Source organism: Dreissena polymorpha, chromosome 15 (genome assembly GCF_020536995.1).
Source record: "Dreissena polymorpha isolate Duluth1 chromosome 15, UMN_Dpol_1.0, whole genome shotgun sequence".
In the NCBI taxonomy this organism is placed as follows: domain Eukaryota; kingdom Metazoa; phylum Mollusca; class Bivalvia; order Myida; family Dreissenidae; genus Dreissena; species Dreissena polymorpha.
The window spans coordinates 60,005,550-60,029,657 of NC_068369.1; the positions used below are offsets into that span (position 1 = coordinate 60,005,550).

Sequence of the window (24,108 nt, forward strand, 5' to 3'; positions counted from 1 at the left end):
AATAATGGTCTTTGCAATAAAGTACACTATTTTCATTAATACAATATGTATGAAGCTTTTTTGCTTATTATGTTTTTCATTTATGTAAAAAGCTTATTTACAGACATATCTGGAAATCATGCAAACACTTCAATGGCCATGCTAGCAATGTCTTTAATCCAAATCCTTTGTTTGCAGATACCAGTTGGAAGACTACGATGGCACTATGTTGACAGAGGCAGAGTCTATAAGGCACAAATTACCTCCCTTTGTTTCACCATATACTTGGAAAGACTGGAATACTGGGGTAAGTTACTCCCCTTTGTCTCACCATATACTTGGAAATACTGGGATACTGGGGTAAGTTAAGCTGCTCAAATGAATGCTGTTTTTTCACTTTTATATGTCAGTCCATTGTGAAGAAATTATGGACTGCTCTTGGTATTTAAAAAAATAACATCCCTTGATTTAATATGTATTGGAAGTTTTATTAAATAGTTATATAAAACGTTTGTTGTTACAACTGGTCATAATAAAACCTGTTCTCTTAAACTTCGAATTGTTGGAATGGTGTATATTTTCGTACATGAAAGATTATCAAATTTAAAGTGTGGTTATAAAATGCATTTAAAAAGCAAATACTTTTCTTTGAGGTCAATTTGTAAAGTCTTAATGAACTATTGAATATTGCATCCAAATACACCTTCGTGGAACATTCACACTGTAATATCATTATCCCTTCTAGGAGGAGGTTGCAGTCAAACAGAAGAAGCGTGAATATCGCAAGAGGAAGCACAAAACATCTGTATCTCAACCATCTAACATGAATTCCAATGCTCAACCACTGTACGCCAATACCGATATGGGAATGCTGCAATCTGATCTCTTTAGCTCCGAGGATGAACCTTTCTCACCGGTTTGTACACTCTTTTTGCAACTCTTTGACAGATCTTGCTGTTGGGTCTCAGCTGTATGTAGACAACATTAGGCAGGGTATTACATACTACATGTGTTTAAATTTTGCCACACTTATTTTTATGTCCCCCACTATAGTAGTGGGGGACATATTGTTTTTGCCCTGTCTGTCTGTTGGTCTGTCTGTCTGTTTGCGCCAACTTTAACATTTTGCAATTACTTTTGCTATATTGAAGATAGCAACTTCATATTTGGCATGCATGTGTATCTCATGAATCTGCACATTTTGAGTGGTGAAAGGTCAAGGTCATCCTTCAAGGTCAGAGGTCAAATATATGTGGCCAAAATCGCTCATTTTATGAATACTTTTGCAATATTTAAGATAGCAACTTGATATTTGGCATGCATGTGTATCTCATGGAGCTGCACATTTTGAGTGGTGAAAGGTCAAGGTCAAGGTCATCCTTCAAGGTCAGAGGTCAATTATATGTGACCAAAATCGCTCATTTTATGAATACTTTTGCAATATTGAAGATAGCAACTTGATATTTGGCATGCATGTGCATCTCATGGAGCTGCTCATTTTGAGTGGTGAAAGGTCAAGGTCATCCTTCAAGGTCAGAGGTCAAATATATGTGGCCCAAATCGCTTATTTTATGAATACTTTTGCAATATTGAAGATAGCAACTTGATATTTGGCATGCATGTGTATCTCATGGAGCTGCACATTTTGAGTGGTGAAAGGTCAAGGTCAAGGTCATCCTTCACAAGGTCAAGGTCATCCTACAATGTCAAACATCATATAGGGGGACATTGTGTTTCACAAACACATCTTGTTTCATGATGTAAATTACTAATTATGTTAAGTTTTCACAAGTATGCATGTAAATATCTTCAGGTCTGGTTATACATGTCTTTAATTGTTTTAAGTCATTCAATTGTGCAATTGATTGTAAAAGGATAAAATGTTCACGTTGTGGAAATACTTATGTGAGACTGAATTATGTGGGATGGGCTGCATGCAAGCAGTAAGAATGTAGACTTGAACATTATGATGTGATATTGACAATTCTTGCACAAGATTAAAAAGGTTGATATTCATTAGAATGATTGCAGTTCATTACATTGCATGTATGATCATGTTGTTGGCATCCCTCTTCAAGTTATGGTCATTTGTTTTTATCAGATGTCTCCCTCTGACCAAGAAGATGAAAACGATCCGGATGGTATCTATGCCTTCAAGAGAAAGAAGAACTGTAGCTACTATGCGGTAGGTTTTGAAACTAAAAAAACGTTTGCAATTTTAACAAGATGACTATTTACATCAGTATGTCTTCTAGATTGAATTCCATTCGACTGCCCCCTGGCTGTTAAGCTACTGGATATTTAACACTGATTTACTTGTTGTATGGAACATCTTACTACATTGAGTGGCTTATTTGTGTGGTCAAGTATCAGATAATTACAAAAAAAAATCAAAATGCATTGAATTTTTCTGGAAGCATGGTTTCTTTAAAACTGCAGCATGTCTTGTTAAGTTTGCACAGATAATATAAACCATAACAGCTTTTTGTCAGGCAGGCCAGCTTAAGGTATAATTACCCTTAAAAAAAACATGGTGTATGGCTTTTAATATCTTACTGAAAAGTTCCAATAATATAAATATGCTTTTGCATATTTGTGTTATATCTTACAGCCTATCCTAGATCGCCTCGGTAATTGGCCGTGGTGCAGTCCAGAGGATGGTGGTATAGGCGACAAGCGGTTCCGTTACTCCCTGACATCACTGTCCCAGCCTCAAACATGTATCGGCTTTGCACGCAGAAGAGTCGGTAGAGGTGGAAGGTATAGCTTTCATCCCTTAATTGACAAATAGGCTTTTGTTGTTAGAATTTGAGCCTTGTTCCGTAAAAAAAACACTGTGCGTTGTGTCATCCCAGATTAGCCTGTGACGTCTGAACAGGCTTATCTGGGACTACACTTTCAGCTTTAAATGGAAATTTGTTATGAAGGGACTTTTTTTTTTAAAGAAAAGTGCAATAAAAGACAAAGTGTGCCTGAATAACCTTTGCGTAATGCACTGGCTAATTTGGACAACACTAAGCACATGTATTAAGTCCTCAGAAAGCGACTCTTATTATTCTTAGCAGCTCAGATTTGTTGTAGTTGTTAGACATGTGTATTGGGTATTGTGTAAGACTCAGGGCGCACGCTGGGCGCAAATTTAAGGGAGAAGTTACTTCTCCCTGGACACTGATTTAGGGAGAAGTGAGGAGACTAGGGAGAAGTGAAGAGACTCGGACACAAGGGTTTGCATGTAGGGCATTACAACACACATATATGTGTATCACATTATTAAAGTATACCACTGTAGCACACATAATTATATTTCTTTTGTGTGTCTTAATTTTTTCAGCAGTTCTAATTAACCAAGAAATGATAGACACGGCAGATAAATAACTAATATTTTACTAGCTCTTTATTCAATCCATTTTGATGTAAATATCATATTATACAGACTGAAGTATTTCAAAGATAATATGTTTATGAGAACATAAGCTTAATAAAACTGTCACACCAGATAAATATTTACGTTTGAAATAATTATGTCATTTAGCATATGCATTCTTAATAATTATTTGTTATTTTTTATAGTCTTTACGATTGCAATTTCATGTGAATACAATTCGAAATATGATAAACCACACCGTCCGCATCACCCCATCTGTATTCTTCAATCTATTTCTTCTTTAAAGAACTTTGAAATTAAATTATAATCAACGAAAAATAATGTATCCGAAAACGACAGTCCGAAAAATTGTACGCGTTACGCACATAAAACAAATTGTGCATATCGTTTGACAGCAAAAAAATGAAGATCGGAAACCTAGCAAATGCGCAATTAATATACAATTTAATTGACATATTGCTTTACAATAGCATAGTTTGTGGGTTAAAAACAACTTAATTATCACCTTTTAATTTCAAACGATAATCAGCAGAAAGGTGTAACATCATCGACATAGATCAAATTATTTAATTATCATCCTTTTGTTAATTCAGATCGATAGTCGGTAGAAATGTTAAGTGATCAACTTAGAAATATTTTTTTTATTGTTAGGCTCCTTTTTATTTGTTTATCTTTAAATACGACGTTTGTCATCGGCCGCTATAGTGTTGGCAGACGACAATATCAACTGTGTTTTTCCAAGTATACGGTGTCTGCGCATGAATGACCCAATATTATGTGTGAGTGAACTCAATGTTGAAAAGCCAGCTACCATGTGACTTGAATGCTGACTTGACCAATATCGATCGTCTATTAGATAAGTTTGGAGGTTGGGAGAATCGGGGCGGGGTTTACCTCAAATTACCTGGTTCTGGGGGCATATTAAAATCGCACCGTCCGTTAGTTAGTCAGTCAGTTAGTCCGTTCGGATTAGTTTCAGCTCAATAATTCAAGCAATTGTCATCAGATCTTCACCAAACTTCATGAAAATGTGTAAGGCAATAACATCTAGGTCATGTTTGATAATCTGCCATAGAGACCCAGACACTCCTGAGTTACGGCCCTTGAATCATCGAAAAATTGTGTTTTTTCTCCTTTCTGTTCAATAACTCAAGCAATTGTCATAGGATCTTAGCCACGAAAATGTGTAAGGCAATAGCATCTAGGTCAAGATCGATAATCTGCCAAATCGACCCCGACACTCCTGAGTTACGGCACTTGAATCATCGAAAAATTGCGTTTTTTCTCGTTTCCGCTCAATAACTCGAGCAAATTATATAGGATCTCCGCCACACTTTATGAAAATGTGTAAGGTCATAAGATCTAGGTCAAGTTAGATAATCAGCCAAATTGACTAGGACACTCCTGAGTTACAGCCCTTGAATCATAGAAAAATTGAGTTTTTTTCCTTATGTTACGAAGTTGTGCATGTTGGATTGTTTTTGTCCTATATCAAAACTGAACTTTTTTATGCACCCGGTAGGGTGGCATATAGCTGTCGCATTGTCCGTCCGTCGCACTTTTACGTGTAGGTTTCAAAAAATGCTCATTACTTCTATGTCGCTTCCGATGTAACCTTCATTTTTGGTATACATGTGTAAATGGACAAGGCCTTTCCATACGCACACAAATTTTGACCCCTTTGCCTTGAACTTGAACTTAGGGTCCGCGTTTAGGTTTTGAAATCTGCGTTTAGGTTTTGTAAAAGTGTGTTTTGGGGGCATATGTCTTCCGATTGAGACAGCTCTTGTTATCTACAATTTCTTAAATTTTAGGCGACGTTTGGCGCCCCCTAGCGCAAGCCCTGAGACTTATTGCAGATGTTCATTAAATTTATTATTACGTTTGCCTGATAATGACACGTATTTGTCGGAACTTGGCCCAATGATGTGAACAGAAATATGAGATTGGGGCAGTCTTGTTTTTGTACTAAGTCTTTAGCTTTAAATCTTTTAATCTTTTTCTTTTCATTTTTCCATACTAATTTCTGTCTGTACTAAAACCCTCTTGTGTCCTTACCCAACCCATCTTATTTCTGACTGTACTTGGTACAAAATAAGAACTGCAGCGCGATCTATGACCGTGATTATGAGAGCTGAGGGCCTTATGTTAATTTTATTACATATTAAAATTTCTTGAATATTTATACATGTACTGATGGTGATTTTAATGCATAAGGTTTCAACAATTTTAGGAAAGATCAGTCCTGTGAATGGGGCAGAATCTGTTTAAAGAAAAACTTAAGCAATCTGTTCTTCAATATGTCTGCTAATGTATCATCTGTTGAGCAGATTTCTATGACTAAAGCATCTGAGCAGTTGATTATAGTGGACATCTGAAGCATTTAACCTGCAAAATAGAAGTAAAAAAAGGTGTATTTGTATATTTATTTCAAGTCGATGTTTCAATATTTTCCATTACAGAATATTGTTAGATCGCGGGTATTCCCCGTGGGACGATGGTTTACAGCAGGCAGATCTCTCAGGGTCAGGCTCATATTCAGGAGTTATTGGAGACTATGTAACATACATTAAAAACTCAAAAATGTAAGTATGCTGAAATGGTACCATTGTTAACAATGTTTAGCCATTGCATAATCAAAGACTAGAACGCTTGTAACAGTTACTGGCTCTGCATTGTACAATGCATATTTGCATGTTATCATATTCAATAGTTTGTCAGTATCGCCATCGTCAAAATTGTGAAGTCCCCTAATGTGAGTCTAAAGTATGCTACTTTCATATGTAGGTCATAGTTTTGTTCACATGTTACATACTTGTATTAAGCCTTTCCTTTTCAGCTCCTTACATTCAATTAATTGTCACAGTGCTACTTTAAATTATTTAAAAAAAAATATATTAAAAGTTTGATCATCTGTTAACTATCAAGTTTGAGTATCACTGAAATAGACATTTGCAATCTAGCACTTGCCGAAATTATTTTTGTAATTATTGTTCTGGACTTAAAATGGCATACCTGTTTTAAAAAAGTGCTCTTTCAGATGGTTGCATATCAATTTCAGATCTCATTTCCGGCCGCATTCACCTCCACCAGACATGGAAAGTGGTTACCATATCGGTTCTAATTCATTCTCATCTCAAGACAATGACTTTAGTATGGACTATTTCACATCCCATCAGGAGCAACTGCTTCAGATGCAACGTGAACAGCAGGAGCAGTTGCTCAGACACCAAACGTGTGATCTCGATTCCTCATTGAATGGCTTAGAACATTCCTTCTCATCCCAACCCACCTCTCGTTTCACTCTGGACACTGCCAGTGCAAAGTTTGCTGTATCAGCAGTCATAAACACCGCTCAAGTGCAACAGCAGCATAGTGCTACGTCAACAGCAGCAATCAATGGTGCTAGCTCAATAGCAACTACTTCTGTCAACCTTCTGAATGGACCAATAACTACAATTACAGATAGTATGTGTATTTCTGTGTATGAAGAAATTCACATAGAGATTCTTTGTATATTTTCTATATTGTTTGAGAAGGGAACCATTGAACTATTTTGTCTTGGTTGGGATTCTTTCAGTTTTGAGCCAAACTCCAGCCAGAATCTTATTTTGTTAAAAGCAACATAAAGGTGGTCTTTTATGTTCTCACTTTGAAAATGAACATCTTTCATTTGTTGACTTAATGTTGTAAGGTGGTTTTGTTACAATAAATATTTTTTGTTACCTGATTACACTTTGGCTGTTTGGTACTCTTTCATTTGGATCCTTACAGTTTTACCATAGATGTTGGCAGGATATCTTTGTTTTTGGTATAAGGACTGGATGAAAATTCATTAAGTCAATAAATCCTGAGATATCTTGTGTGTGATATTTGTGCAGACCAAAGATTTTCTTATTAAAAACATCTTAAATACAACTTTAAGCTAACGTTCGTTCTAGGAGGTCAAAAGTTATACAGAAGATATTGAGTTTAAAAATCTTTAAACAGTCTGATGATCACTCATGGAGTTAGTAGACATTGATTACATTGCATGGTATGACTAGGGAAAGATTCAGGATCATGCCATGTACTGGGAGGGTCTTACTAAAATGGGGTTGAGTGGAAAGTCAGAAAGTTTGCAGACATTTAATAATGCATTATGTAACTCAAGTAATTTCTGAGGCTTTTGTAATTAATGTCTGTAAGCCATCTTCTTTGGGTACAGAATATTTTCAAAATGACTTCAATTTTCAAAGATTTTCTTTTCTATGTGTTGACCATTACAAATGAGCAAAAGGGGGAAGCAAAAAAGAGCAGGTTGCTGCATTCTGCAATTTGTCTCTAGTTCTGTCCAGTTACAATCAATGCAAGCTTTTGAACACAAAAAAAAAACAACACAAATTATACATGTCAGTAGCGCAAATGAAAGGTTGTTGGAAGTGGTCAGGATATAGACTTAGACTACTAGAATTCATTTGGAAACGCATGTATTAAGTATTTATAATGCTGAAATCTACTTGGGAACATTCATGTAATTCCAGTACCTTATTATTTTAACTTTGGTCCCTTTAAATTTAATAAAATAATATAAGTGATTTAAAGGTAGCTGATACAATTTTGATTTTCAACCGTTGCTAATCGTGAATTTTCAGACCAGGGTCTTTCTACGTCACCGGCAGCAGATATCCTGCAGCTAAATCTTCCGCTGAACAACAACAATCACCACCATCACGCTCCCTCGTCTCTTGTCACTCCCATCTCTTCATACGCCCTTCAGCCACTCCTGAACTCTAGTCCCGTCTCCATGGCTGCAGGTTCATCCCCTGTGTCGGCACTGTCAAACGCATCAGCTGTTAGCACTGTGTTGACGTCCATTAATAATCTGGCGGGCAAGAACAGCCTTACAGCTGCAAACCTCTATCGCTTTGCTGCCTCCCAGAATACAGTCCTTCAGACAGCAATCAAGTAAGAGACATTGTTTGTTGTTATATACCCCAAGACGGTTTAGTGTCTGTTTATCAGATCTCCTATCCCTTACTTGAATTAAATCATTCTGTTGATTCACACAGCTAAAATCGTTCAGTGAACAGTTGATATTTTTTTGAGCTTTTCTGAGAATAACATGCTTGATATAGTAATAAGCTCTTTGTGGTCAACATTTTTCTTTGCCCGCATTTTTGTTGTCAGCATACTAGAAGTCAAGTGTATTGCCCGATGTTCCTAAAACTTGGTGTTAATGTGTATGTTTGTTTAAAGAGATTTGTCACCCTGTTATACAAATCTCATCCGAAAACAGTTCACAGAATTGTCCATCCATTTGACTTGTCCTCAACCACACACCTGTATATATACTCTTAATCCATGGAGTTATGTATTGACATTTAAACTAGGGTGACCACGTATCTTTTATTTTGATGTAATGATATGAATTTGATTCAAGTGCATATAATAGGCAAAAAATTGTTTGTACGCCAAGAGATTAGATTACTTCCGACTTGGGTCAATCAAGTATTGTTCATCAGATTGTAAAAGCTTTATAATTGAGACGTGTTCTGAGAAAACTGGGTTAAATGCATGTGCTTAAAGCGACGTCCCAGATTAGCCTGTGCAGTCCACACAGGCTAATGGATGACACTTTCCGCCTTAACTGGATTTTCATGAAGAAAAGACTTCCTTTAAACGAAAAATACCATAAAAGCGGAAAGTGTCGTCCCTGATCTGGGACGACACTTTACGCACATGCATTAAACACAGTTTTCTCAGAATGCGACTCTTATTTTCCTCTTCCAGACAAAACCATGTAGATTCCAAAGATTTAAACAACCACACGATAGAAACAGTACTTCCCATGGACGTGACCTGAAGGAATGGAGCGATGGACTTGAATCAGTCACATGTCTATTCAAATACCAGTGTACAGGATTGGGATTGTGGCAGTATTGTTTACTTGTACAGAATTTTTAGGAGAATAAAGCAGAGTGTTTTGTTTTTCTCAACCGTCCATGTTTTAGTAACTTTAAGAGGTTACGTTCAAACAGGCTGTCAAACAGTGTGTTCCTGAGAAATATGTATTAGATTGAGCTAGGAGTTTGTGAGATAAAAAACTATATAAAGTTTCAACCAGATCTCTCATTCTCAAATTATTTCTTTAAGTTAAGCATATTAATGGTAAAAACAAATTACCAGTATTTAAAATTTGTATTTTTCAAATTGAATTTAGAGTGGAAAGGAATTGTTTTTAAACATATGGATATGCTATTAAAAAACACTTTCCAGGCTATTTAACATAATTTATTTAAGTATTATCCACCAAAAGGATAATTACTGTCATTTGTATTATAACTGAAATTCCTTAGCAAGCGCTTTTTGAAGTTTGGCAAATGTAAAAATTCACAGGCTTTCCTAGAGGAGTATTAATTTTTAGCTCGGCTGTTTTCGGAGAAAACCTGAGGTATTGTCATTGCCAGCTCGTCAACCGCCGTCGGGGTCGTGCTAAAACCTGAACATTTTGTTAAGGTCTTGAACATTTGCTCTAAAATCAAAGTGCTTCAACCTTCAACTTTGAAACTTCATATGCAGCTGCAACCTGATGATTTCTACATGCCACACCCACTAGGTCAAAGGTCAAGGTAACTGTGACTTCTAAAAAAATATATAAAAAATCTGACAAGCATTCATTTATTCAAAACTGAACCTGCAGCCGAGGGTGGCAACCGTTATGCGGTGCTCTTGTTAAGTTAGACTCACTACATAGAATCCTGATTTGTGACTATTAACTGTTGACTCTTGTGAAGATTTTTTCATTATTTTTTAAAAATTATATAATAAAAAAAGGCAATTTGTATAAATTGTACAATGTCTGTTGTTTTTGTAGTTACTCTTAATCAAAATTTATTCAACTGTCATACTAGATCATGTTGCTTAATAAGTAGATACGAAGTATGTATGAGTATATGATTAAATGTATTGTGTTTTTTTATAATTATAAAAAACCAATACAACCAAAGTCTTTCATCATTTTTATACTTTAATAATGTGTCGATGTTATCATGATAGTTAAATTGTCATTTCACTTTCAGTTTGACTAATATCTGTAAGTTAGTATTTTTGCCTAATAACAACTTTCTAATTGCCTTCTATTAAAATTAAAGAAAATTTGCAAGATCGCATGTTCTTGCTTATATTGGACACTAACAATCATTTAAAGTGTGTATTTTATAATTATGCACATAATCTTTTTACAATTTTCATGTAGAGGTCCTTGCAACCTGCAAAATTGTGTTTTTTAATATGATAATTGTATTTGAATATTCAAATATTAATGATAGTAAAACTAGTATGTGTTAAATATAAACTAAAACAGCATGATAATTGATCCACGGCTGTATTTGTCCCAGTATTGTTAGCTAGCACCTGTCTGTTTTGAACAGCATTTAGCATTTCCAATCCAATAAAGTGCTCCATAATAATGCAACTGAGTAAATAAAACTGATTGTTCTGGATGTCAGAACATCTGTATACACAATGTAAATTCAAACAGTTAAACACATTTCCCAACATGTTGTGTCCATGTGCAATTTGGCCGTGTTCTCAAAACAAGCACACTTGGAATGTTGTTCATACTTTCTTATTCCATCACCATCAACAAGAAACTAAACACATTTGCCAACATGTTGGCCGTGTTCTCAAAACAAGCATACTTGGAATGTTGTTCATACTTTCTTATTCCATCACCATCAACAAGAAACTACCTCTTTATAATGCCATTTGTTCTGTGAAGCCGATTTGCCAATTAACTGAAGATTGTCTTGCTTATTGTGGAGGACATGGGACGTCAAGAGATCTTTGTAGGCTATTTTGACTAGCTCTTTAATTAGTGTGTGTGCTCTTTATCTATGAATAAGGATTTTTTTCAAGTTATTTAAACATTAAAAGCAAATACAAACTACTGTTGAATATTTTACATGTTCCCGAATATTTATTGGTTGTAATAGTGTGTCGTGACTGTTTTAAAAGCATAGAGTAACCAGACAAAAAGTAGCAATATTAACATTATAGATTATCTTTAAATTTCATTTCTGAATTTAAAAAATGAAACTAAAGCTGTCGTAAATTGTGTAGTAAGGTAGAACAGATATTTTATCTATTGCTATGAAACTTGGTGATTGTTTTTAGCTATTGATAAGAAACTAGATGCATTCATTTAATTTATTTGTGATTCTGAAGATGTGTTTGTGCTCAGTCGTTTGTCTTCACTTTTGTTTTGTACCTAGATGTTTCAGGTCTAGTGTTATTTAATTTAGTGACTTGTTTGTATGTACCACATATTGTGTTCACATTGTCAACAGAACACTGAAGTGATTAAGTGAATTGTTGAAATGCCTTTCTTGTTACATGTACTACATACAGATCAATTCTTATGTTCTGGTTTTATAATTTATTTCACTTTGTATGTTAAAACTAAACATGGCCTTATATAGAGCTGGAAAATGTACGCTGTTAATTTTTATAGCAACAACGCAGTGAAGTGAGAAAATGTTACTATCAATTATCACTCACTATTTAATAACACTATATTCCAGGCTTGTATAACACTCGGTCAATGCTGTAATATTTTATGGTGTGCTATTTGTTAAGACATGTTATTGTAGAGTTTTTGGAGTTTAATTGCTTTTCAGTTAATGCTTATTTATTAAGGTCTTAGTAAATATTGAATTTTGACAGAATCTAAGTGACCTGAATCAGGAATGACCAGTACGTTCTTCTGTAGGCCAGTGTTTACCAAGCATGGGTTCATATGTTGCATTGGTAAATAAAAGCAGGCATGTTCTAATTCCTCGTTGATTTTCATTATACCTTTTAGACAAACAAACAATAGGCAGAGCATTATATTTATGCTTTAGGTTAATTAGCCTAAGAAATAATAATATTTTTAAATGAATATGAAAGTTTTATGTTTGACCATTATTGTGTATGAATTTATTGCAACATATCTGATAACAAAATTGTGCTATTTGACTTAAATGAGTGCTGTGAAACTTGTATTTGTATGTGGTACATTGTAACTCAAAGGGCTGTAACTATTGTATAATAGACAACTCTTGTGTTCATCTGTGATATAAAAGGGTGTTTGGTCTTAAGGGACCGTCCCTTGAAAAAATAAAAAATAAAAATATTGATAAATCACTGTTGTAAATTAGTTACTATGTTTGTGTCCCAAGAACTAAAATATACATATTGTATGGTTTTAATGACCAAAATGTATGTGATCAAATTAATAGTTTCTCCGGTACTTAAAAAATCTTGGTCTGCAACAAACTTATTAAGTGTATCCCCTTCATATTGAGGCATATTCTCCTCCATATTGAGGCATATTCTCCCCTTCATATTAAGGCATATTCTCCCCTTCATATTGAGGCATATTCTCCCCTTCATATTTAGGCATATTCTCCCCCTTCATATTTAGGCATATTCTCCCCCTTCATATTTTCTATCCCCCCTCTTCATATTGAGGCATATTCTCCCCTTCATATTGAGGTAAATTCTCCCCCTTCATATTTAGGCATATTCTCCCCATATTCTCCCCCTTCATATTGAGGCATATTCACCCCTTCATATTGAAGCATATTCTCCCTTTCATATTGAGGCATATTCTCCCTTTCATATTGAGGCATATTCTCCCCCTTCATATTGAGGCATATTCTCCCCATATTCTCCCCCTTCATATTGAGGCATATTCTCCCCCTTCATATTGAGGCATATTCTTCCCCCCTTCATATTGAGGCATAATGCTAGGCTCCTGTTGGTTGATCAGTCTGTCCATATTTTGTGTCTGGCATATCACTCTAGCATGTTCACATTTCGAAATGTATTCGCACACATGATCACCATTTCAAGAGTATGCATCGCATTTAAGAACATGCCTCCTTAGATAAGTTCAAATTAGATCTTTGAAGGACATAAGATATAAAAACGGAACGGAAAATAGTATATCAATTTAATCATTTTTTCGTAAAATAACGTTAACCTATAAAAAAAATCAGTGTTCCTTATAGCAATATTCATGCATTTTGTGGCCATTATACAGTTGGAAATATTGTTATCTAATTCCGCTTAATAGAGTTCAAGGCACCACTCCCGCTGAACTACGTTACAATGAGTGGTGCGTCTGTACGACAACGCGATACGGCATCATAATTACAACGGTTACGGCGTCTTTCCACAGTTTGTTGACGATACAGGACGTTGTTAAACTAAAAGATAATAACGGTAATTTTGAATTATTTTGGTATGTGTAAGCCAATGTTTATTCAAACACGGATATTGTGTTCCTCTTTTACAGCTTGCCATGTGATTTATTTCTATGTTATCAATAAAATGGAAGTTTTACAGTTCTGTATAGACAATGCATACAATCATTGGAATATAATTCAAAGTATGACATTTAACAGAAGAAAATGCAAACAAACGTAAGCAAGAACGAATATTGAATCGTTCTTATCAAGATCTGTCTCAAAATTAACTGCATGCAAGTGTAACGAGATACATTTTGATGAATTGAAATGTTACGGCGTCTTACAGAGAGTGTTGCAGTGCATTTACTACAACATGTTGAAGGTTACGGTATAGAATCGACGTTTACTAGAGGTTTCGGTAAATAACAAGTTCGGTTAATTGTATTATTATAGTAATTGTTGTGGAGGGTTCGGTAAACGGATCTTTATAGAGGTATACCTACAATGAGGTGTAAATGCCACCTATTATTGTCTTACATCAGGGGAATATATTTGCAAACTGGTGATTAGTTTTTAATTGATTAATTGATGCAATACCTATAGTAAAGAATTTAGGGGCATGAATGAATTTTTTAAGACTCATTTTAGGTACCAAAACAAAAAAATGTAGATTGAATTTTAAATGTAACTATTGAAAGTAAAATATACGATTTAAATATCAATACTTATTTTTTTTTGCGATTTGGTGCACTTGTTAAAAAAAAGTAATAATAAATGTTTATTTAAATACTGATTTAATAGAAGGTCTTCAATTTAGATTAATGCCTTTAAAGCATGTTCAAAGTCTTGTAAAATAGTGTAGTACTGATGTATTTATGTAACATGTCTTGGTCGTAAGAGAAGATATCGTGACATGTACACGGAGTTGACATGCTACAACTGTTTTGAAAACTCTGATAGAAATCACCAATAATAGTATACACATGGGCACCACATGGTTGTAAATGAGTGAACTTGATACAGATCATTGAAAATAATCATCATGACCGAAACTGCAAGCCAGAAACAACGAATTTATTGGATTTTCTATGTTTTGAGCGTGAACTTCTTTCGTTTATCATGATTTCACGCTAGAAAAGTTCTCGATTGCTTAGGTAGCGAATAAAGAAACATAAATAAATGCAATATCACGTGTTACGTGCAAGTTTAAACAAAGAATCTACCCGTGTAAACGCGTGTGTATGTCTATAACAGTCAAGACGCTGTAACCGTTGTAGTTATGACGCCGTATCGCGTTGTCGTACAGACGCACCTCTCATTGTAACGTAGCTTAGCGGGAGTGGACACACGGCATCAATATGTTATTCTCCGCGGTGTTATTATGTTACTCTTTAGAACGGGTGTTTTTTTTATCGTGTAAAAAAGCAATATATCTACCGTAAACATAAAACGCTGATGTTGCAACAAACGAGACAGCCCCGAACAATTTGTAATAAGCGGAAATCATACAAAATCTCACAAGGGAACTACAAAATATTTAAGAATGTGCAAATAAACGCTTCTTGTGCGAGGCACGACTCCTTATTGATATTTATCCCATTTTTATACCGACATTGACGGTATAACACCATACGGAATAAACTAGCCTGTCTCCCACCATGATGAATATACCTGTCGCGTGCACGGACTACTTTGTATTCAACCACTGAATTATTTTTCTCTAGAGTTGAGAAAACTTTGGCTTTAAAATTATAAATACTACCTACAACCTTTAGATCTAGTCGAGGGACATATTTTTTCGCCATCCGCGTAAAATGAATCAGCAGATTAATGGCGTCATAAAAATAAAAGGGATTTTAATTTGGGAATCAAATCGCAAAATGTATTATTTTAATAAAATTTGAATTGTCTACGAGATGAATTGTCTCCTCAGGGTGAATATTCTTGGGTTTGATATTAACGCTACCGGAAGTTAGCCTCCAACTTGAAGGGATTGCGCAATAAAACACACCACTTTTTCCTGATTTAATTAAAAACTTGAATTATCCATGATATAAAGAATACGCCATCGTGTAGATCGCGTACTGATCCATGAACTTATCAAATTTCGGCAGAAGTGTTGGCCCAGGTTTCAACAGACTCAAATCGCAGCTAAACGAAATCATAAAGATGTTTACGTGCGTGGATTTCAAGCCGATTAACGATCAGTACTTTGGTACAGTCTCCCCATTTACAGCACTTCTCTTGAACCACATGAGAGATGATAATATGTGCATCTAGCTGTCCTATGGAATGAAAGTCTTCCTTGCAGGATGTCCATTTGCACGAATACTCCTATAACAAGCAAATTTGTAAACTGCAGATTTGGATGCCAAAGTCAATTAACTTACAGCGTCCACATTTTTAACTTTAGTTATAATCATTGACTAAGTTTTTCACAAATGTTATTTTTGTTTGAAAATGTTAATGAAAAGGCAAGGCAAAAAAAGAGATTAACTGTGAAATAAGTCAATGGAGATAAGCCTACTTATATCTCTTGGTGTGTATTGTGGATTTCACCATGATTTGTTTTACTCTATTTTTAGCTCACCTGTCAAAAACTAGGTCAAATAATAGAAAAACCTTGTGTAGACAGAAGAGGCCACAGTTTTCATCCAATCTTTATGGAATTTGGTCAGAATGTTTTTCTTGATGAAATCTGCGTTGGGATTGTATTTGGGTCATCTGAGGTCAAAAACTAGGTCACTATGTCAAATAACAGAAAAACAGTCAACAATTTGTTTGGGTAGACAGTAGAGGTCACATTTTTTATCCAATCTTTATGAAATTTGATCAGAATGTTTAGCTTGATGAAATCTGGGCTGGGATTGTATTTGGGTCATCTGGGGTCAAAAACTAGGTCACTAGGTCAAATAATAGAAAAACCTTGTGTAGACAATAGAGGTCACAGTTTTCATATAATCTTTATGAAATTTGGTCACAATGTTTATCTTGATGAAATCTGGGTTGGGATTGTATTTGGTTAGTAAGGTGAGCGATTCAGGGCCATCATGGCCCTCTCGTTGTTTTATTTATCTATATTTTTATATTTTCCATGAGTATTTTATGCAGATATATTTATCTAAGTAGGTTACTGTTCTGTTCTTCTGTTAATAACTTATATAAAAAGAAAGAAAAAAGTAAATTTGATATATTGTATGAATGTGGCATACACTTATTTTTCCATGTTGAAATCTTATTATAGTTTCTAATATATAGCACTTAAATGTTTGTAACGGACAGATGGAAGGACTGACAGACTGACCGATGGAAAACCTCAAAACTATATCTCTTTGCCTTTGGCAAGGATAATAATTCAACAGAAAGAGGAAATCATCAATAAAAACTTGATGCATCTAAGTTGACTTAGCATAGAGTGAGTCCAATATGTCCTTTAACTGAACAAAACAGTTATTTCAAATACTTAACATGATTTGTTGCAAATATTAAGAAGCACTTACAGATCCAGGGTTTCAATCACCAACATATGATACAAATAGTTCCCAGTAACAAAGGGCACAGAAAATTCAAGAAAAGAAATTCACTTAAAGGTTAAAATAAATATAAATGGTTATTCAATAAACACTGTATATTTTGTCATAAAGTACCGGTTCTGGGTTTTTCTCAACATCATTTGAGAGCATCAACATCCGCTGGGACAGGTTAACATGTTGTTGAATACACAGCTGCATCATGATGTAATGAAGACCACCTTGTTCACACATATGACCTAGAATCATCAGTCCAAACATCTTCATCCATATGGTCGAAGGGAAATGTACGTATGTTCCTACAGAACAAAACATGTTAATGATTTATCATTTCAAGTTTAAAAGGCAAGCCTTAAAAGTCTTAGAAAGCTTTAACTTCTGTATCAGGTTAATATCATCCTAGCGGTGCGGATCTTGGTAATATACCCATTAAAACATTCCTTAAAGCCACACACCTTGAAATGAAATACATGGCATAGTAAATTTGAGTATAAATAGGAAACCTATTTTATCTTTGCCAATTAGAATATATCTGGTGGTTGCAAGGTAGAAATCCATCTCTTTTGCGCCTTAAAACTTAACAAAATTGCGTTTGTCGAAATGGACGTATACGTTTAAAATCCTACTTTCAGTTTTAAAAGCGGTAACGTTTGAAAAATAATAAATTACTTGCAAACTAGGCTATAGATTTAATTTTATCTATGCCAATTAAAATATATATGGTGGTTACGTCTTTTTGCGGTTTAAAACTTTAAAAAAAATTGCGTTTGTTGAAATGGATGTATACATATAGAAATCCTTTTAATTTTTAAAATTTAGAAAAATAAATTACTTGCTAACTAGGCTATAGATTTTATTTTATCTATGCCAATTAGAATATATCTGGTGGTTACAAGGTAGAAATCTGTCTTTTTGCGCTTTAAAACTTAAAAATGATAGCATTTGTCGAATTGGACGTGTACGTATAGAAATCATACTTACAGTTAAAAAAACAACAAGAAACCGTCGGAGACGGGTGATGCTCCCCAAAGTTTTTTTTGTCACAATATTGCACTATATATTCAGATAAAAGGAAACGTCTTGAGGGTCATAACTTTGGACAAAATAATACGATGGATGGTTGAGCAACTTAAAAATTTCAAAGGGCCATTACTCTCTAAATAAATCATCTAACCAGAACCCACAAATAACATGCGCATCTCCTCAAGGTAGTTAAGCTTCCCATAAAGCTTCATTGAATTCCAGTCAGTAGTTGGGGAGAAATAGCCCGGACAAGAATTGCACTATATGTACAGTTTTTAGAAAATTTCAAAGGGCCATAACTCTGTGAAAAATCATCCGACCATAACCGGCTGATAATATGCACATGTCCTCTTGGTAGTGAAGCTTCCCATAAAGTTTCATTGAATTCCGGTCATTAGTTGCAGAGAAATAGTTTGGACAAGAATTGCACTATATGTACAATGGAACATTTCAAAGGGCCATAATTCTGTGAATAATCATCCGACCAGAACCGGCTGATAATATGCAAATCTCTTGTTGGTAGTGAAGCTTCCCATAAAGTTTAATTGAATTCCGGTCATTAATTGTTGAGAAATAGCCCGGACAAAAATTGTGCACGGACGGAACTACGGACGGACGGACAGACGAAGCGGCGACTATATGCTCCCCCACAAACATTTTGGGGGAGCATAATAATCAATTACTTGCTAACTAGGCTATAGATTTAATGACAATTTTGCACACTTTCAAATTGCATCTATATGTATCGATTAACATGTATTTCATTTCAAGGTGTGTGGTTTTATTGTTATATATAAAACATTATTGCAATGCTCAGTTAAATAAAATAAGTAACATCCCTCACACGGATCAGGTAAAAAATTAAACATAAAGACAATAGACAATGCTTAATTTATTCACTTCAAACTGTTTTTCTTGACAGATAACAAACTTTGAATCAAATTGTCTTTATTTCCATTCAAAATCTTGAAATATGAATTTGAAATATGCTTAAATTTGCCTTCACAATGGAAACTTCTATTTTCCAAGCATCCCTTCCAAGTCCTTGAGCTGACTGCATTGAGTTTTTGATTAGCAGATGCAATATGTAGAATTAAATTTATAAATAACTCTAGAATAAGTGATCCTTACCCAAAAAATAAAAAAATATTCATTCTTTTGCCTGATGAGACACTTTCAAATACATAAATGTGCCACAAACATAAAGGCCATTATCCATCCAATCAAAATATTCAGAAATAGAGTTGCTCAATATACTTACAGTAATGACTAAGTTGGTATACATGTATATATTTTCAAAATACTATGTTCTGCAAATTATTCTCATGCAAAACAGGGTTGCCAATTTAATAAGCTACATTGCATATAACAGGGGTAAGACAATTCTGAAAATAATTCTTGTTGTGTTTGTCAAAATTTGTTCGAACACTTCATTTATCACTTATTAGCTAGATTTTAGGATGCCATAGTGTAGTGGATATCGTGTCCACCTCACGATTAGGAGGCCATTGGTTAGATCCCAACAGTGGAAGCATGCTTAAGATCTCCCCAAAAGACACCTATTAATAATCCTACGGACATATTAGCTTCAAGGTTTCCATTTTGAAGTGGATATGTTATCTGCCTAGCAAACATGAGGTCAGTGGTTGGATCCCCACTGTGGGAGAAAACTTTAGATATTCCACAAAGACATTACGTACTGATCGTACCCAGAGAACGGACTTAGGGGCATTTCAAGCAATCTAGCTAAAACAAACAGGTTTAATTAAAAAAGAAATATTAACTAAAATGGACATGCCAGTTATATAGGGTTATAACTATCATATTGCGTATGTCAACACAAAATTGTGTCATTAGTTGCTAGAAGATACATAAAGCACTATATGGGAAAGAGCATGTGTAGACCTCCTTTCTTTTGTTACTTTATTTGTACCTTAAATGCTTATCACGCATGCGCAAGTTAGTCATACCATGGGTGAAGCCATTCTATACATAAATGGTGACGTCACTACGTTATTGTCACCTCTATACTTAGACGCATCACGCACCTCCATTTGGAGGCATTTATGACTACGACACAAAGAAGTCCGCGGATGAATGAAGAATTTGCTTTATAAGTAAACTTTCATGTTATGATTTAAAAGTTAAGTATAATTTTGTTCAGTCTTACGGTCTTATGTTAGTATCATTTCAAATTTTTGTAAGTTTTCAACAATTTCGCTCTTTATTCATTTTTTTTTAAAACTGTACTTTCACTTTCGGTTGTACAACAACATGTATCCTTTATTGACGAAAGTTTGCAATGAAATAGCGTTTTCAAAACCGCTTAAAAAGTTTCAGAAGGTGTATCTGATGCATGTTATGAATAGACACAATGTCATAGCTATATTGCCGACTAGTATGGGAACAATTTGGTATTTCAAGTGGCTCCATTTGAATTGCAAGAGAAGTTCAAATTGACTTGTTCAGTTTGTTTAATTTTGACACCCTACTTATATATAATTTTTTATAAATGCCTGATAGTGTTTTTTCTTTAAATAATTGAGATCAAAATTTTAGTAAAAGCACAGCATTGATGTTCTATGATGGTCATTTTTTAGTGGAATAGTATGTTACAATAAAACAATTATAACTATTGTATTAATGAATTTATATTAGGTGTCATCTTTAAATGGGGTAGTAATTCATTATATGAGATTAGCACATTATATAGTTGAAAAATAAATAACACTTTAATGACTTACCATAGTAAAATAAAGTAGCATAGAATATGTTGCAGGTCATAAAATGTAAAACTGAAATTGAAGAAGCTTTACAAATATTTTACACTGACAAAACTGTTGGTTTTCAAAAAAAAAAATCTTCCTATCTACCTGCCCTAGTTTTTTTGGGGCAAATTTAAATATTATTAATATCATTGAGTTAAATTTTTAAAATATCAATATGTTTTGATTACATTAGCTTATTTCATTATTAATAATAAATACTTTGCAAGGAAAGTCCAATTCTGTTTTAATTAGTCTTAATTAGGTACTAGTAAAATTGAAAATATCAGTGACATCCAAAACTTGGCTTATATGCGAATGAATGCATATTTTCTTTGACATTTACATAGTACCCTATTTAATTGGATTAAAAACAACAAATAACTATAGTTCCACAACCCAGCCTAAGTTGACTCAAACTGAATTAATTCATCAATTGATCCTATTTAATTATATTAAAAATAACATGTGTAAGATGTTGAGAATATCCCATGTATTCCTCTAGTATTCCTCTAGTACACCAACATGCACGTCTTACTAATGATTTACATGCACTCCTTAAACAGTTTAACAAAAATAATGAATGATTAATCCAAAGAAAACAACAAACAAGTTGCTTCATATTAAAAGTTAATTACATAAGATTACATAAGCAAAAAAAATCATTTTGATAATAAATCAAGATTATACTTCAACCAAACCATTATAAATTTATTGTGGGGTGGGGGGGGGTAATGTAAGCACTAAAACTAAAATGGGGGAAATGTCTGGGAAGGGAACATCTTAGGGGGAGCGTCCGGAATTCCTGCTAAGGGCGACAGTGTTGTTAATGTGTCTTTAGAAGAAATAACTGAAGGAAAGTACTCATTGGTGTATGCCCATCCAGAAGCATTTCTGAGCATATCAATTGGAACAGCAATATTGAGTGCATTTGAAAGAGATATAACTGTTTCATGCATTGCTTTTGATGAAGCCCACAAGTCATGGTCCTTTAATGGTAGCTTTCCTATTAGGGAATTTTATACTTATTTTTAACTCTACAATCTAGCTCTTTTGTCATAAAATGAGAAGTTTTATTATCCAACAGGTTTTGTGTTTGAACCTCACAAATTTTATAATACCAAAGTCCCATCATATAATCATCATCACAATCAGCAGCAGCATTATCATATTCATCATCATCATCTTTAGCAGCAGCATCATTGTGTTCTATTATCAGAATTCAATACAAATACAAACACAACCATTACAACTCTTACTACTACTACTACTAATTAATTAATTATCTACTACTACAACAAGAACAACAACTACGACTGCTACTACTGATCTTACTGCTACTACTACTAGTCTACTACCACTACTACTACTACTACTACTACTACTACTACTACTACTACTACTACTACTACCACCACCACCACCACAACCACCACCACTACTACTACTACTACTACTACTTGGTATACCAGAACTTGTTGTCCATGGAGACGATAATGAGAACTCCCAGAGTATTGATCGAACCCACGCCCAGCGGACATCATTCTCTACACCATAGCGACCATGAATTAATATTTGACGCCATGTAAAACATATTTCACCTTATTACAAAAAACATGGAATTCACAAAATGACTGAAAATTCTTTAAAATAAATGCAAATTTGAAACAAAACAACCTAAGCAATACATAATAAGAAACACTACATTATTGAAACACTGATACCATGAACATTTTAGGGTGTAACACCTTATGTACATGGACCAGACCTTTTGTGTACTTTGAAACTTTATGTACCACCTACATAAAATATAGGTGTTATTGTCCATTCATTCATAGCAGTCCTAATGAATTAAGGTCATTCTCTAAACATGATTAAAGTCTAAAGAAGGAAATAATTTGATTTTTTTTACAGTTTGAACATTAAGGTCATTCTCTCTTCTCTTCAAAGTATCACATTTCAATTATACAATATAATACAAACATTTTAGACTTTATAATCCTTAGTCAGGATAAGATAAGAGACAAATGAATTTTTATAATTTACTTCAATTTCAGGTAAGACTAATAAGTCATTTATTAAGTACTACATGTACTTGGGCTAATAAATTAAACTAAGACACTCAGTGACACTTAGACAATCTGACAAAATATAAAATCTATGGCCAATATATAAGTCTAAATTCATAAATACTATCACACAAAACACATTTCATCAATAACACACATTCATATTAAATTAGTTATCTCTTTATATTATAAATATGGTACATAACGTGTCAGATAGTGGTACATAAAGTGTCGGTACATAAACGGACTGGTACGTAATGTGTGACATTCAACATTTTAAAAATCAGTTAACAATATATGGACTTCATTGTTTTGCATATACACAATCAAAGCATATTTATTAAAAATTAAAACGCACTGTTCATGGCTGTATCTTTTTATTTATACATGCATAAACTATTCTGGTTATTAATACATTTTTTAAATTATATATAAACAAGAGCACCACATTATGGGTGCCAAGTTAGGCTGCGGTGCAGTTTTGAATAAATGAAATTTATTAAAAGAATTTTTTAGAGGTTAGTGACCTTGACCTTTGACCGAGTGACCCCAAAATGGGTGTGGCGTGTAGAAATCATCACTGCAGGGTCTTCCCCAGGCCATTTAAGCGCCCCTTGCCGGGGCGCTTGAATTTCGAAATCAGAGTCCCCGGGGCGCTTGAAATTTTCCGATCAGTGTATTCTTCAGTAAAAGAAAGTGGAGATTGTCCGAAAAAATCAAGGTTTCCCTATCAGTGTATCAATATTCCCTGTTTTAAAAGAGCACTCGGTACCTACTTTCACAAGTAATCGCCATAAACACCACATGGGGTAATGGATAATCCACTGATAAGAGAATAGCATGACGCGCATATCGATTATTCTAGCCACATTACACGGTCATTTAAATGCTGACAAGGATGTATCTGGTAACTTTCCAGTCGTCAAACTGTGAAGTTCATCGTCCAATCGGTTACGCGAATGCTTATGAGGTGTTAACTATCGACCATTATTTTTGATTGACGTCGGGCATGAAGTAAGATTTTATCGCAGCTTGATTAGTAAGAAGTTGTACCATTTGAGTAATATAAACCGGTAATTAGTACAGTACAGAACATTTAAGACGGTTTAGGGCATCATCATCACACCTTTTTACTGTAAA

At 34.3% G+C, this 24,108-nt stretch overlaps 1 protein-coding gene across 1 annotated transcript in view; it reads left to right on the top strand.

Annotated features, from left to right (window-relative positions):
• The window catches only part of LOC127860368 (enhancer of polycomb homolog 1-like), a 39,605-nt gene extending 27,073 nt beyond the window's left edge, over positions 1-12,532 (top strand). The window contains exons 7-14 of the mRNA XM_052398396.1: positions 178-286; positions 725-895; positions 2,081-2,164; positions 2,591-2,739; positions 5,827-5,949; positions 6,426-6,832; positions 7,999-8,311; positions 9,137-12,532. Coding sequence (XP_052254356.1) covers positions 178-286; positions 725-895; positions 2,081-2,164; positions 2,591-2,739; positions 5,827-5,949; positions 6,426-6,832; positions 7,999-8,311; positions 9,137-9,209 — 1,429 coding nt within the window. The 3' untranslated portion in view covers positions 9,210-12,532. The remainder of the gene's footprint in view (positions 1-177; positions 287-724; positions 896-2,080; positions 2,165-2,590; positions 2,740-5,826; positions 5,950-6,425; positions 6,833-7,998; positions 8,312-9,136) is intronic.
• Positions 12,533-24,108: the final 11,576 nt, after the last annotated feature.